Source organism: Balaenoptera musculus, chromosome 20 (genome assembly GCF_009873245.2).
Source record: "Balaenoptera musculus isolate JJ_BM4_2016_0621 chromosome 20, mBalMus1.pri.v3, whole genome shotgun sequence".
Classification (NCBI taxonomy): Eukaryota; Metazoa; Chordata; class Mammalia; order Artiodactyla; family Balaenopteridae; genus Balaenoptera; species Balaenoptera musculus.
The window spans coordinates 20,700,420-20,715,376 of record NC_045804.1 but is presented as its reverse complement, the minus strand read 5'-3'; the positions used below and the strand labels follow the sequence as shown (position 1 = coordinate 20,715,376).

Here is a 14,957-nt window from a genome sequence, read left to right as displayed (position 1 = left end):
ATTACAGATTCTATGAGACCAACTGTCAGTCATATCATCTTTTCAAACCACTTGCAGACACACATGGAAGCTTTGGAAGATGAAAGCATACCCTTTGACCCAGCTCAAGACATATTTTATCAGACACAAAATGCTATATACATGTTTACTGCAGTGTTATTGTGAAAGCATAAGAGGAGAATCTCACCTAGATGTCTAGTGGGAAGGGGGTGGCTGGATACATAATACTGTATCAACTCAGTGGAACACTTTGTAGTGTTTGAACAGGGTTGGGAAGAGAACAGAAAATTCTGGATTTGTTAGGAGGGTAATGGGATGAAGGATTTTATTTTTCATACGTGCAATAAATAAAAATCAGGAATTGCTTTGATCAGATAGCTCCTTATCTCTGTGGTAGAAACAGAACTGTTCTCTGAGTGGCTCTGCCATGAGATCCTGCCGCAGAGGACAGCGGGCACTGTTGGGCACAGTCGGCTGAGGGCTTGGCAGCAGTCCTCTTGGGCAGCTGGGACTGACAAGAAGTACTGGAGACTAGCTCAGGCCGGAGCCTTACGAGAGGCCTGACTGCTGCCCCAGTCCGCCTCAGCCCACCCCTACAGGTGGGGAGAGGCCAGATCTTTGCTACATTTCCCATGATGGGCTGGAGTTTTCCATTTGCCCTAAAGCTCTACTTTTCTACTTTTTCTTCAACTTAAAAAAAAATATATTTTAATGTAAGGATGTCCTTGAATTTAAAAAAAAAAAGTGTGAAGTAAAAATGCAAATCACTAATATAAGTTTATTTAGTACATTATGTAAGGGCCTGGTAAGTCCATCAGGGTAACTTGTTTGTCACATCATTTCTATACCCAGAGCTGTCAGTTATTAATTTTCTGTTACTTCAGTTTATATTATTATACTCCATCCTGCAAATGGGTTCTCTGTGCTCCTAGTAGCATTTGTACCTTGCGTCTGTGGGGCATTGGTTTTGTCACCATTTTTTAAAAGTCATTAATCAAGATGTGGCCAGAAAATCAGAGATGCCTAAGATGTTGGGCTTCTCTTTTGCCAGCCACAGCGGTAATGCTCCCCCTGCTCTGGCCTCTAAGCCTGGTGGGGCTCTGTGATGTTTGCAGAGATTGGCTTGTGTGGCAGCAGTGTAGTAGATTGAACCTCTTTGTGCAGTGGCTAGCTGCACTGCGTGGTCACTTCCCACTCCCCAGCTGATGGTGACTGTCTGGAAGTGCTACCAGAGTCTGTTTAATCGGTAGGCCAGTCTTGGAGCCAGTGATACTATCAGGAAAATGCGACAGGCTGATCGCCAGACCTTTTAAGTGTCTCTTCCACAGAAGTAAAGTGGCATTTCACTTTACTTCTGTGGAAGAGACACTTAAAAGGTCTGGCGATCAGCCTGTCAAGCTTGTTTCCTCCCATTTTGGGCCAGGGGCCCTCCATTCTTCTGTGCTATTGAAATAGAAGCAAGCCTGTGTTTACAGTCTCCTTTTCTATCTCACCTACATCTCTCAGATTGATTAGTCTTAATGGAAACATTTGCCAGCAGCCACCACCTTGAACTTGATCCTTCTAGTGGCTGACGAATCCCACATCTACTCTGGATTGGAGCTGGCCCTGCATGTTTATGGCACTCTCTGTTTCCAAGCTCTTCCATATCCATTGATCTCACTTGATAGTTTTTCTCCTGTGTTTCAGTCCCAAGTAATTAAGTAGGTACCTTCACATTTCTCTCTCCTGAGGTGATCCAGATGCCTCTCGGTGGCTCTGAGTGAAATCAGAAGGAACACTCTCCCCTTGGTTGCTGTCTGCTCAGAGCAGAATATCACTTTGCTGGTTAGGTGCAAGTCACGTGAGACCTCTCTCTCTTTTTCTTGAGGAATTGGTAGTTCATTTTTCATATGGCTAGCTTAAGGACTCCTGTTTCATGAAGCATCTCAACCAAAAGTGTGTGTCTCTTGCTTGAGCCATGCCTCTTCCCCTAGAGTGATACTGAAGGCCATTGCTATTTATGTCACTGTACTGCCCTGTATTTCCTTCTCAGTTACATGGACACAGAACAGTATGAAGAAGCAGTACGGGACTATGAAAAAGTATATCAGACGGAGAAAACAAAAGGTAAAGGAGTTTGAGAGCATGTTTCTCAGGGAACTGTGTGGTCTGACTTGTAGGTCCTAAAACTGGACATAGGAGTAGTTTGATTCAGGGATGAACCTGGAGCTTATCTGAAGAAGTGAGCAGAGACCCCCAGAGTGGGACAAGGCACCTGTTTTCTGGTCCCCAGTCCTCCCTGTCACTTTCACTTCCTTTTCTGTGTGATGAGGCCAATGTGAAGAACATACCCAGGAGTAGATTTTTTTGATCTCCAGAAGAAAACACTGTAAAAGCCCCTGGTACGGTTAATGAGGCTTCTGCCTCCAGGGCATCTGGGCGGGGCCTGGTAGGGGAAGCCAGAATCAGGCTCGTCCGTTGACGCCAGATGTCTTCCTCCAGAACACAAACAGCTCCTAAAAAATGCACAGCTGGAACTGAAGAAGAGTAAGAGGAAAGATTACTACAGGATTCTTGGAGTAGACAAGAATGCCTCTGAGGATGAGATCAAGAAAGCTTATCGGAAACGGGCCTTGATGCACCATCCAGGTAGAGCGGGTGCAGAGGGGGCTCAGTGGGAGGAGCAGGCTAGGCCGGCGCTGCCAAGCTCAGTCCAGCACGGAAGCCTCAGAGCGGCTCCTCAGCTGGAATAAGGTGTTGCTCAGTTCCATACCCTCCGAATTTGGGAAGTACCAGATTCTAAGATCAGGCATAATGTGGTCTTTCTCTTAAACTTTGTTTTCTTGAGGCTCTGAGTTCTTCCCATACTCCTCCCTTTAGATCGGCACAGTGGAGCCAGTGCTGAAGTTCAGAAGGAGGAGGAGAAAAAGTTCAAGGAAGTCGGAGAAGCTTTTACCATACTCTCTGATCCCAAGAAAAAGACTCGATATGACAGTGGACAAGACCTGGATGAAGAGGGCATGAATATGGGTGGTGAGTTGGGAGTTGGTTGGGGCAGCCTAGGATGAATCTGACAGCTGCGGAACGTTAACATTTTTTCTAAAGACACTCCAGAGGGAGAGTCTTATGTAATCAGCCAGTGACGCTCTGCAATTTGTAAAGTGCACTCTGATGAGTACCTGTAATGTGTGAGGTACTCTGATGGGTGTGGAAAATAACAAAGGTGAATCAAACAGATTCCCTGACGTCCGGGAACCCACAGTCCAGTGGTTTGCAAACTCTGGCCCATAGGCCAAGTCTGACCCCTGGTCTAATAGACATGGAGTCCAGCGAGGGCAGTAAAGTATAGCAGGTGTCAAGGGTGCAGAGTGGGTGCCGAGGAGGTCAGCACTAGCAAGGGAAGGCTTGGATATGCAGAAAAGCATAGCACCTTGTGGGAGCTACCAGGGGCTCGGCTAGGAGGATAGAGGGTGCTCGAGGCGCAGGGGGGTGAGAGCTGCACAGAAGCTGGGTCAGACCTCAGCAGGCCTTAGAGGCTACAGGAAAGAATGTGGGCTTTTCCTTTTGGCTGGAAGTTCCTTCTTCCCCCACTGCAAAGTGTTTGCTGACTGATATTTATGCGTCTCACACATTCCTGTAAGCCCTCACAGACGTCAGTTTCCGCAAAAGACTTAGAATGAAGTAAAGCGCAGCCGTGAGCATCATTGCTCACTGTGAGCTTAGCTGGAGATAAAAGAAGCCCTGAACTATGCACAGTTCTCAGACCACTGCCTCTGATGCCAACCCTTTCTCTTCCACTGAGAAAATCTATTGGAATTTAAAATAAGGTTGATGATGCTATACAGATAGTTCTGACCTTGCCAGTTCGGTGGGGGTGGTGTGTGTGTGTGTTTTATAAAACCTATATTCAGGTGTGTGTGTGTGTGTTTTATAAAACCTATATTCAGGTGTGTGTGTGTGTGTTTTATAAAACCTAGGTTTGGACTTCCCTGGTGGTCCAGTGGTTGGGACTCTGCGCTTCCGCTGTAGGTGGCATGGTTTTGATGCTGCAAGGTGCAGCCCCCCCCAAAAAAACCCTAGGTTTACCAATAATAAACATTGCTCTGCCCAGCAGTTGAGAAGAATTGTAAGCAGTCGAAAGCTGTTGAAGGGATATAAGTCGGGGAGCCATGGACCTGATTTAGGCTCTGGAGATATATTTGTGATGGCACTGAGGCGAGCTGGTTTGGAAAGGGTGAGGAGGAGGGAAGACACAATCACTAGGAGAGAATCGGAGGGTACAATCGGGAGACAGTGTGAGAATCAACAGGAGTGGCTGTGGAACGTGTTGGGAGAGGCAGAGGACTAAGTCAAGAGTGGCTTTGGCACAGCTGACCTGATGGGGCTATTCCCTGAGCTGGGGGACCCAGGAAGGTGAGCAGATACACAGGCAAAGAAAAATTCACTTTTGGACACAATGTGCCTGTGGGTGGGATTGGCTGGTGGAGATAAAATAAATCCTGTGCAGCTTAGGGAGTTAGGCAGACTGGGGACGTGAGACCTGCTGTGGCCTGGTGAAGAAAGCACGGCGCTAGAGGCACACAGGAGTTGGCAGTGTTGTTTTGTTGCGTTCACTGGCCACGTGATCTTGGGCAAGTTACTTGAGCTTCTGCTTAGGTTTTGTTGAGTATAAATTGGTACTCAATGATATAATGTATGCAAAGTACCCAGCACCGTGATTGGCACCTGGTAGGTGCTTAGTAGACTATAGCTTTTTTTCTGGCATACAGTGTAGACAGAGTATGGCATCAAACACATGCAGTAAATCATAGGTCTCATTCTTACATACAGTCTTAGTAGCACTTAAGTGATACATTTTAGCCTTTTCAGTAGCAGCCCCAGCCTTATAGGGAGACAGTGTGGAGAAAGTCTTATGTCGTAAAGCGCAAAGGGCATTTCCAGTTCTTGAGAAGGCCCAGTGAAGTGGGTTGAGGCAAAAGCTTTCCTTCGGGACCATGCTTGGAAGAAGGGAACACATCCCAGGAGTGGGATCAAGTAGTGGGATCACCTCTCGTTGGTGAAGTTTGGGGAAAGGAGGCAAGTGATATTATCTGGGAAAGCTTTGGAGACCCATTAGAGAATGGGTCTCTCTTAAGTTCCTCTTCAGACACTTCTAATTTTTTCACCTTTTTGTGCCTTCTCTGCTTCTCAATTTGCTCCACAGATTTTGATGCAAACAATATCTTCAAGGCATTCTTTGGCGGTCCTGGGGGCTTCAGCTTTGAAGGTGGGTGTGCCTGAGTTCCCAGACCACAAACCGACACAAGGACTCCCCAGTTAGGCAGCACTAGGGGCCCAACAGTGGAGGCAGCAGAATTCTCGTCCAGCAGGACATCTGCACCCTCGGGTGCTGCTGAGGATGGAGGAGGGGTTTGCGGGCACACCTGCACAGGGTCAGGGAGACGTCTCTAAGCTCCCTAGTACCGGAGCTTGTCTGCAAGAGTGAAGGTGTTAGAACTACGCACATACAACGTGCTTGCACGCTCCCTCCTACACCCCAAGGCCCAGCCTGTTTGATACCCTTAGAGGTTTTTCTGTTTGAAGTAGCCCTTAAAGACTCTCCATAATCAGGGCAAACTGATCTTCCCCCAGAAAACTCACAGAGCCAGCTAACAAGCTTTTCTTTTCCCTACAGCATCTGGTCCAGGGAATTTCTTTTTTCAATTTGGCTAATGAAAGGAAACCACCCGGAGCCCAGAAAATGCAGACTTGCTCAGTTTAACCTCGAATGTGGACACAGTTCACCTCCTCCCTTCATTATGATCCACGTACTTAGAGCAGTTTCATTTTCTCAGCTGGATACCCGGTGTCTGTGTGAGTGGGGTGAAGGAAAGGGAGCCAGCGCCGAAGACTGCGGGTAGGGGAGGGAGGTGGGGGGTGGACAGGGCAGCTTGTGAATTTTTGTTTTACTGTTTAACTTTATTAAAAAAAAAAAAAATTAAGAGAATAAAATGTTTTGACCCTTTCTGGCACTTTGCTCTGGCAGCCGCTTTGTGTCACTCCAGAGTCAGTGGGCCAGAGCTGAGCCCCCAGCACGGAGCTGATGCCCACGTGGACTTTAGGCTCAGCAAGCCACCCCACGAGGGGTGGGGGCACCTGGGGGCAGGTGGGGTGCTGGCTGCCCCCAAATCAGTTCAGCACGGAGTGCTGGGCAGGCCCTGGGGGTGCTACCGTGCCCAGCCTGATGCCAGTCACGGGGCAGCCAGTTCAGAGAACACGTTTTACGGTAGGGCCCCCAGAAGTCACTAGAAGCTGCATGTGTCCAAAGTGGGTGCCGGGTGTCAGGCTGGGTTAACTCATAGGCTTACATGGGCTCTCAGAGTTCCCACTGCTTGAGGGAGATGGTGACAAGGACAAAATCCTGCCTTCTTGACCCTCAGATCCTTTCCAAGTGGGACAGGCGGCTCCTGGGCGCAGGGATCTGGGCGCTGACATCAGCTCACTCAGCTGGAAACACCACTCTTAGCAAACGCCCCTTGCCTTCTCCACTGGTGTCCCTTCCTGTATGGGAGCAAGCTGGGGGAAGGAAGCAGTGGTATATGTCATGCTGTTCAGGTCAAGCTTTGTGTTTGTGGTGAATAATCTCAGTTTCAGGCAGACACACTTGAAGCTTTGGCTGAAGCTCAGATTTTTGGTGCTTTGGTAAGTAGAGATGGCTGGGTAAAGACCTTGGCCCAAATAGCTATGTCTCTTCCATCTGAGCCTCTGCCCCTTTCTTTCCAGTCTTCCCCCTTTAGTGCCAAGGCCGCGGTGAAATGCTGACTGCGTTAGGCCTGGGAAGTTCCCATGTAGCCATCCAGGCCCCTGTTGGCTTGGAAGAGTCAGCTCTTCCCTTGTGTTTGAAGTGGCACTGATCTGAAGGTGGCCTTCCCTAGAGAACGCAGGCACACCTGCGGGCCTGTGCCCAGTTGCTGGGGGGTGGCAGCTCTGTGCTCCACGTCCCTCACACCGGCCAACTCCCGCCTGTGTGCATCCAAGACCAGCCTCTCTCCCTTCTGCCGCCTCATGAAAGCCAACACTGTTCCACTGCCCAGCCTCGCCACAGCTGTGCTCAGCCCGCAGAGGGGAGACAGGACCGATGGCCCCAAGCTGGGGGACAAAGGCAGTCCTAATGCACCCTGCCCTTGCCCCAGGGAAGACTGAGCTGGGCATAGAGGGTGAGAGAGACTGCACGCAGCTAGGATTAACACGATTTATTTCATTATCAGTCTTACAAGTTGCTGAGGTTGGGCAAAGCCAGGATAGTAACTAAAATCCCGGGCACTTCTGTCAAGTGACAACCCGATTAGCAAGGCCCTGTTACTGAGCAGAGGGCAGCGGAGGGCACCCCAGGAACCACAGCACCTGCAGCAATGTTAAAAGCCCCTTCCCAGAGGCACCGGGTGGGGCTTGGCGCGTAACAGCTGGGGGCCACTCCATTGGCTCTTGGTACCCACTGACCCCCTTTAGCGGAGGCACAGAGGCCTCCGGAGGCACCAAGGAGGCAAGATGGGCTGGGCAGACAGCAAGATTGGAGCTTTCCCACCAAGGCGCTGTCTCTGGCCCTGATCTCCCCATCCACACGGCAGAACTACGCCCCTGGAAGGATGGCAGCCCACCCGCTTCCTGGGGTGAGCCCTGTAGCCGGCCTGGGATGTGGCTGCTGCTTACTCTCTTTTCTTCCCTCGTATCAAACTGTTACCTAGTTACAGTGTGAGGAAGAGGGGACGGGCACTTAGGACCAAAGGTGGAAGGTAAAAACCCCTTTTCTACCCCGGTAAATAGGCCCAGGCTTCCTGGGGCTACACTGATTAAGAAATGGGATCAAAGCCCAGGGATCATCCCGTCTCAAATCCACCACTAGTCTTCTGTGGCTGTGGTGACCACCCCGCGAATACGAGCAGCGCTGGGGTGTCCGTCCCCACTAGCCGGCCCTGTGTGGGGCAGTGGGCCTAGGGGCCCAGCAACTGTAAGCGGGTCTTGGGGTTGTGGCTCCGGTCCAGGCCCAACTCGGCCCAGCCTCATCAGCTTTGGTCTGGGTTCCTGAATGGCGCCTACTCACCCCCTTGTGTTGACAGCTTGAGCGTTAGAGGGGAAGGGGGTGGGCAGGAAAAAAGAGCAGTTATTTTACAAGTTTTTTAAAAGTTACAAGAAGGTTAACTTTGAGTAAAAAAAAAAAAAAAAATCTTAAACCAAAAATCAAGCAGAGGGATGCTTCCCTCTCCTCCCCATTCCCTTGTAAAGAGCGGGGGCCCGTGGCCCGGGAACACTCAGATGATGGTGCAGGACTGAAAGGCGCCACCCTTGCGGCCGCCCCGTGTGGGCACAGCCTTGCCCTTCCCGTAGTACCCCGTGAAGATGGCCCTGACCTCCATCTTCTTGGCCAGGTTCAGCATCCAGCGCCCACTGCCCAAGGAGTAGAGCTTGCCCCGGCTGAGCTCACCCACCTCCTCGCCGCGGTTACCCCCCTTCTCCTGCTTCACAATCTCTAGCAGGTCAACACCCGTCTGCACGGCCTCCACGTCACCCGCGCAGCCCAGGGTGATGTGCGCGCGGCTGCCCCGCGACAGGCTGTCAGAGGGGGACAGCTTGTCCACGTCGTTCGGCCACAAGGCCAGCTCCTGCTCGCTCAGCTCTACCCGGGCTCCCGTCGTCTTGGGTGTCACAAAGAGGGCAGAGATGGTCAGCGTGAAGGCCTTGCAGTAGGATTTCTTCACCACCTACGGAGAGAGGACAGAGGACTGAGCTGGAGGCGGCGGCATCGAGAGAGGGACACTGAGTGCCACCGAGCAGAGCCCGCAGACGTCCGCGTCCGTGGCCATGTGCTCGGGGGATGTCTTTCCACCGACACTGTCCAGGCTGCTTGGAAAAATGAAGGTGCCAGAGAGGCAGGAGAGAGCAGGCGTGAGACGCAAGGCTTCCTGAGCTCAGGCCGGGCTCCCCACCCACTAGCTTCAGGGCTCGTTCACCTGTAAGAGAGAGCTGAGGCTAGAACCTTCCTCAGCGTGAGGACTAAAGAAGAGCCTGGCAAGGGCTGTTGTCGCTACTACTCGACTCACCCTGTAAAAGCACCCTGGTATCCAGGCACTATCCTGGAGGGTGGGGTGAGGTCAGAAATAAAGGACTTTGATCAAAATCTACTCCATACACTTTGGCTTACATTATATCTGATTCTCTGAAAAAGCCCATCTCTCCAATTTTGACCATAACATCTTCCCTATTTTGCTCACAACCCCTGGTCCTAACAGTGTCTAGTGCATAACAGGTGCTTAATAAACATTGCTAAATGAATGAACAGTTAGAGATGGGAGTGAAAGTGCTGTGTTCATTCATGTAGCTGTGGTAGGTGCTAGGGATACAAGGTGAACCACACTGTAAATAGTGCTGCCCTCAGGGAGCTTCCATTCGTGTGGGAGGAGACCAATGAATAAACAAGTAAAATGGCTGCCTTAACCTAGGCAGAGAAGTGGGGGAGCTGGCAGAGGGTCAGGGACGGCCTTGCTGTGAAGGAAACCTGAAGGAGGCTGGAGTTGGCCACGCCCGGTGGTTAAGGATCCCATGTCAGAGGCTGTGGGCGGGAGACTCGGGCTGTGTGGCAGGGACGGGGCTGGTACCCCTAAGCCAATAAGCCTCCCTATCGACACTCCCCACTTCAGAGCACAGCCAGGCCTCAGCCTGGGGGTAAGGGACTTCTAGCCTTTGGAACTGAACACAGGCTTAGGAGCCAGAGCAGGAGCTGCTGCCGACCAGCACTCTCTGCGCATCTGCAGAAGGAACGGGCTCTGGTGGGCAGGCCCTGGGGGGCACTAGACAGGCTGCCGGCGAGCTGGGGATGGAGCCGCCTCTTTTCCTGAGAGGCTGTCTGGTTTGTGGTCCCTGCCTTGAGCCGGTACCCTTCTCCAGAAGACCCTGCCCTCTCCCCACCTCAGCCAGGTGTCCCCGAGGAGCACTCACATCCTGCTGGGCGTACTCGTCTGCCCCAGCGGCCTTCCCATAGTCACAGAACTTCGTTGTGCAGTGCAGCACGCCCGGGGGTCTCTTCCCAAAGTAGCTGACCAGTTCAATCTTCTCCCTGGGCTCATCCCCAGAGACAACTGAAGGGAGAGAGAGTGGGGCAGTCAGGGCGGGAGAGCAGGGGCATTGCAACATCTATCACCAAGACCATGGGAGACCCAGAGGAAAAAAATCGGACATTAAGTATAAATTTGCAATCCACTATAACTGAGCAATCCACTACCATTCATTAGTTGGTCAAATTAATAGCAACTTTGGAGCTATGAAAAGGTGTTGATATAAGTTCCCTGCTTTACGTTCTACAGATTTTTACGTCTCTTACCCAGACGTGAAAACTAAGGCACTTGTAACCCAGGGGTAGGTGGCATATGCCAAGGGAATCTGAACTTCACTAGCTACACATCTGAAAAGAGGGAAGCAGGTCATGAAAAATGGGGTAGAAAGAAAAAAGAGGTTGGGAACTGTGTGGTATATGGAAGGAGCCAGAAACAGCATAATTAACATCCAGCCCACTTCCAAGCCTGTGAACCTGGGGCAAGTGATTGACCCTAATCTGTCAATCAAATACAACTGGGGGTGACCACACATCCCAGTTTTCCCAAGACCACCTAGGTAATTATTAGTCGTGCCCCATTTCACTCAGGGGCCACTTGAACAAGAAGTTACCTGGTCACTGTAGTAATAGGTAGCTTACAGCCTCGTTTGGTGGAAGAAAGCCTATAATGGGCCTGGTGCAGGAAGGGTCTTGGGAGATAACAGGATGACATTATGTGGCTGGTAGTTTCGATGAGACTTGGGGTATCTGATTTCAGTCTCTAGACTCTAAGCCTTGTGGCTAACTTCAGAGTCACTAGGCTTTTCCTGTTTACCCCCAGGGTTGAATCCCTGTGAAGGAGGTCGCTCACCCTCCACAGGGGAGGGAGACCTCTACTCTGAGGGCAGGCCTTGTTTGTGGCCCATTACATTTCTCCTGCTGTGTCCTGGGCAGAAGGATCCCAGTTTTTAATGGTAAAAGCAGCCTCAAGAGGCAATCTCCAGGGCAGAACCAGCTCTAACTAGGAGCCCTGCCTTGGGAGCTTCTCTGTCACGCTATTCACAGGTACAGGGCTCACGCCTGGCTGGTGCAGGCACCACAGTTCCCCGGTTTCCCAGCATTTGAATTTTAGGAGCTGAGATAAAAGAGTTCTCTGAGAACTTATACCGGCACAAATTACCTCTGACAACGCAAAGAAACACGGTGGGGATATTTCAAGTATGAAGATAGCCTAAAATCAGGGGGAACTAGGAATGAGTTAAAGGAAGAACAGATGATTAGTGGGAATGGGTGACATATTCCCCAGTGGGCCACTGGAGAAGGAGGGCCACCAGGGTCCTTCCCTATCCCAAACCTCCCCTCTCGATGGAGCAAACAGCCCCTGCAGGAGCAAACCCTGGTCCAACCCAATAAGGGGAGGCCCCTCTAGAGGCAACAGAGTCGAGCTCTCACTACAGCTTTGGGCAAACCCTGCAACCCTTCTGGGCATTTTCCCATCTGCAAAAACGAGGGGCTAGACTACGGAGACTGTACTCTGGAGCTGTGGGATGCCACAGGAGGTGCACTGGATAGCTCAAGGCCTGGGAACCATCGCCAGTGGAGTCACAATAGTCCGAGTTGTAATTTTTCTGCAGCTTAGGGTTGCATGGCATATTCTATTCTAGAAAATAGTTCTGCTGCTAAAAACGAGTTTGAAAACATCGGACCAGATTCTCCCTCCAAGGTTTTACGAAATGTTGATGTACTTCCTGCTATGGCAGTAGGTAATTTGTTTTTCCCACCTCTGAGACGGGGTCAGTGGCCTAGATCCAGGCTGGGAGAGCGCAGATGGGGAGCAGAGGGCAGGAGGAAGGGTGCGGTGAGAGGCAAGGTGCCTGGCAAACGCCTCTCCCATAACCCACGGGGCGTCCACCACCCAAAGCGGCCTCTGCCGGTACCAGGTGAGCCCCCTGCCTCCCCCAGTGCTTTGAGAACAATGGTCCCGTGCACGCAGCACGCCGTGCCCAGCAAGAGGGGCTTACGAATAAGGCTAACTGCCCCCACCCGCCCACCCTGCCACCTACAGTGTCGCAGCTCCCTCTTGAAGGCCTTGTGGTTGCCCAGCTCCTCGAGGAAGGCGTGGCCGGCTTTGCGGAGGCCCTCGGAACTCTTCTTGGTCAGGAACCAGCCGAAGTAGAGCGGCAGGAAGTCCTTCTCCAGCCCAGGCTTCAGCTTCTTCAGATCGTCGGCCGACAGCTGCCACTGGTTCTTCTCCTTGAGCTGGGCACAGTCCAGCCGCCACGCCGTCTTGGGCTCCACCAGCACCACCTGGTACTGGTACTGGTCAGCCATCTCAAAGAGTTGTTCCAGCCGCTCCCGCTCATGGTTGGTGTCATCGAGCACGAGGACCCGGACGTCCCGGCGGCAGTAAGCAGCCAGGTCCTCGTCCAGCTGCTTGTACTCCTCGGTGAAGGCCCCCCGGGCACCGGGGGTGATCTTGTAGGTGTCGGCGGACACCATCTTGGTGCCATCCCGGTACCTGTCCACAATGACCCGGGCCAGCGTGGACTTGCCGCTCCCGGGCAGGCCGCGCAGGATGAAGAGCGTCTTGCATTCCTGCAGTGTGGCCACCGTCTCCTCGTCCTGCAGGAAGGGAAACTGCAGCTCTGGCTTGTCCTTGGCCCCTGAGGATGACATTTTGCGGAAGAAGATCTTGGGCAGGAACGTTTGGCTCTTTCGGGAGAAGCCTCTATTCTGTGTGAGGAGGGGAAGACAGACATCAGCCAGGTCACTCGGGGCCACCCCGCCAGCTTCGCCTCCTTGTCTCTGGCCTCATTCTAACCGGGAACCCCAGCTGGCTCAGGTGCTACGGCCCTGATCGACAGGCACCCCTGGTGCCTTGGGCACCCTCCCAAGCCGTGGGTTGCTGGACCATCTCTCCTCGGTCCTTGAGACCCAAAGGCTTCTGGCTTTGCAGGATGGAGAGGGATGCTTGTCTGAGCGGTCCTAAACTCTTTCCTCTAGTGCGAACCGTAGCCTCAAGGATTAGCCTCAAGGATGGCCCAGTGCTGCCACCTCGAAAGGAAAACGGTGCTGGAAGTGCGTGCAGGGGAGGGCCTGACGCCTGCATTTCTAGGAGTGAACCCTAACTTTATATTCCTGGCACTTATTAAGGATGACCTCTTTGGAGGTGGGGGGCTCTATGTCTGGGCAAAGCCACAGCGGCCGTGGCCCTGAGGGCACAGAGCAGGGTGAGGGTGGAGAAGGGTCACCCAAAGACCGCCTCCCTTCCCCCAACAATGTCAGCGACAGATAATACTCTCTTGTCTGGGATGGGGGGACAATGGTCCCACAGAAGGACTGGCGGGGGGCAGGGCAGGAGAGCGCTAGACAAAGGGCTTCATTCAGCACGCCTGCCACCTCCTCCTCCTCTGCCCTGGGCCCCCCACAAAGTCGTGGTCTTTGTGCCTGCCCCAGGACTGGGCGGTTCAGGGCACCTGCGTCCAGGGTCTCGCTCTGCTCACCCCTTGCTGTGTGTCAGCAGCACCTCTCTGAGCCACTTGTTTTCCTGCCTGCTAAAAGCCACAGGTGACAATCAATAGTTTTTACTGTACAGCGCCTTCTCCTCTAAACCGGGAGGTCCCACCTCCCGCCAGCACCCTGAGTGCTCAGCTGGCGTACGTTTATCTCAGACAAGGCCCTGGGCAGGGGAGGGCGCTGAACGCCAGCCCAGCGCGGGCCCAGCGCACGCTACCCCGGCCCAACTGCCAGCCGGGTCTGCTCCGGGGCAGCACCTTCTGCGGAGCGGTTCCCTTCCTCCTCCAGCGCCGTCCCCACTCCCCACTCTCCCAGCACCACCCCTACCTCAGGCCTGTACCGGACAGCCAAGAAAGCCCCGACTCAACTCCGGAACCTCCGGTCCTCATTTGCATGCCACTTCCTCTCCCAAATTCCCCAATACTCCAGTTTTCCATTATGGTGCCACCCCGGCCCGGTCCGCTTGCTCCCCTCCCGGCCTTCCCGCGCCCGCTCACCATGATGAGGAGGGGGCGCCGCCGTCTCAGCACCAGCTCTCCGGGGCCGCCCGCCTGCGCGGAGGGACACGGAGTGTAGCGGTGACGCGACCCTACTGGGGGCCGCCTTACATAGCCCGGGGGCGGAGCGCGCGCGGGCGGGCGCCGGGTGGGCCGAGCCCGGCCCCCTTTGCGCAGGCGCGGCGAGTCGAAACCCGAAACTGACTCGGCGCTGGGGCGGGGCAGCCGTGCTGCCGGCCGCAAGCCCGCACTCCAGCCGCATGGGGCACCCGGGCTTCGAGGCACCTGTGCGGCGGCGGAGGCTGGGGGGGTGGGGAGCGGAGGGCTTGTGCGGCCTCTTCGTCTTATACAAGGTAACGATGAGCTCCTTGAAGAGGCAGGCAGTCACCCCTCCCGGGTCCCGCGCCGAGATTAGGTTGAGGCGAGGGAGGCAGGGTCGTGCAAGTACAAGGTCGAATCCTGTCTTTATTTTAAATTTTGATATTTTACTCATCATCGGGTTTTGCATTAATTTTTTTTTTACAGTATTGCGTTAAAATACTTTCTCTTCCTTATTGAGTTTTTTGGCCCTACGTTCCTTAAAAGTTGCATCTGAAATGCCTCACTTGCCTCCCCCTAGTCCGGCAGGTCCCAGCCTCTGCCCCAACCAACCACAGCCCTTTCAGGAATTATGGAGCCGGAACTAGGATGGCAGTGGCCAAAGGGATAGATGAATCATGTAATGAAATCCTAACTCCGTCCTCAGCTGCTCAGCCACGCCCTCTGTGAAACCACTGAAAGCTCAGTGGGTGGGTATTCAAAAGAGCTTCCTGTGCACCAGGTGCTGTGCTAAGCACCCATATAATCTTTACACCAGTCACTGAGGCAGGTACTCGTTATACAGAGGAGGAGACAAG

The 14,957-nt window shown here is 53.1% G+C and overlaps 2 protein-coding genes across 5 annotated transcripts in view; one reads left to right on the top strand and one right to left on the bottom strand.

Annotated features, from left to right (window-relative positions):
- DNAJC7 (DnaJ heat shock protein family (Hsp40) member C7) overlaps positions 1 to 5,993 on the top strand; it is a 28,348-nt gene extending 22,355 nt beyond the window's left edge. For 2 of the 4 annotated variants that reach the window (XM_036835554.1, XM_036835557.1), the window contains exons 11-15: positions 2,036 to 2,109; positions 2,485 to 2,631; positions 2,863 to 3,015; positions 5,186 to 5,248; positions 5,657 to 5,946. In XM_036835554.1, the coding sequence (XP_036691449.1) occupies positions 2,036 to 2,109; positions 2,485 to 2,631; positions 2,863 to 3,015; positions 5,186 to 5,248; positions 5,657 to 5,694 (475 nt within the window). In that variant the 3' untranslated portion in view covers positions 5,695 to 5,946. Of the gene's footprint in view, positions 1 to 2,035; positions 2,110 to 2,484; positions 2,632 to 2,862; positions 3,016 to 5,185; positions 5,249 to 5,656 lie in introns of all 4 variants that reach the window. The other 2 variants (XM_036835555.1, XM_036835556.1) reach the window with 2 other exon arrangements.
- Positions 5,994 to 7,199: 1,206 nt separating this feature from the next.
- On the bottom strand, positions 7,200 to 14,213 carry LOC118887132 (2',3'-cyclic nucleotide 3' phosphodiesterase). The gene is made up of 4 exons (XM_036837727.1): positions 14,062 to 14,213; positions 12,112 to 12,781; positions 9,955 to 10,094; positions 7,200 to 8,720 (listed from the first exon to the last, which is right to left on the bottom strand). Exons 1-4 carry the CDS (start codon positions 14,062 to 14,064, stop codon positions 8,271 to 8,273), a joined length of 1,263 nt encoding a protein of 420 aa, XP_036693622.1. The 5' UTR covers positions 14,065 to 14,213; the 3' UTR covers positions 7,200 to 8,270.
- Positions 14,214 to 14,957: the final 744 nt, after the last annotated feature.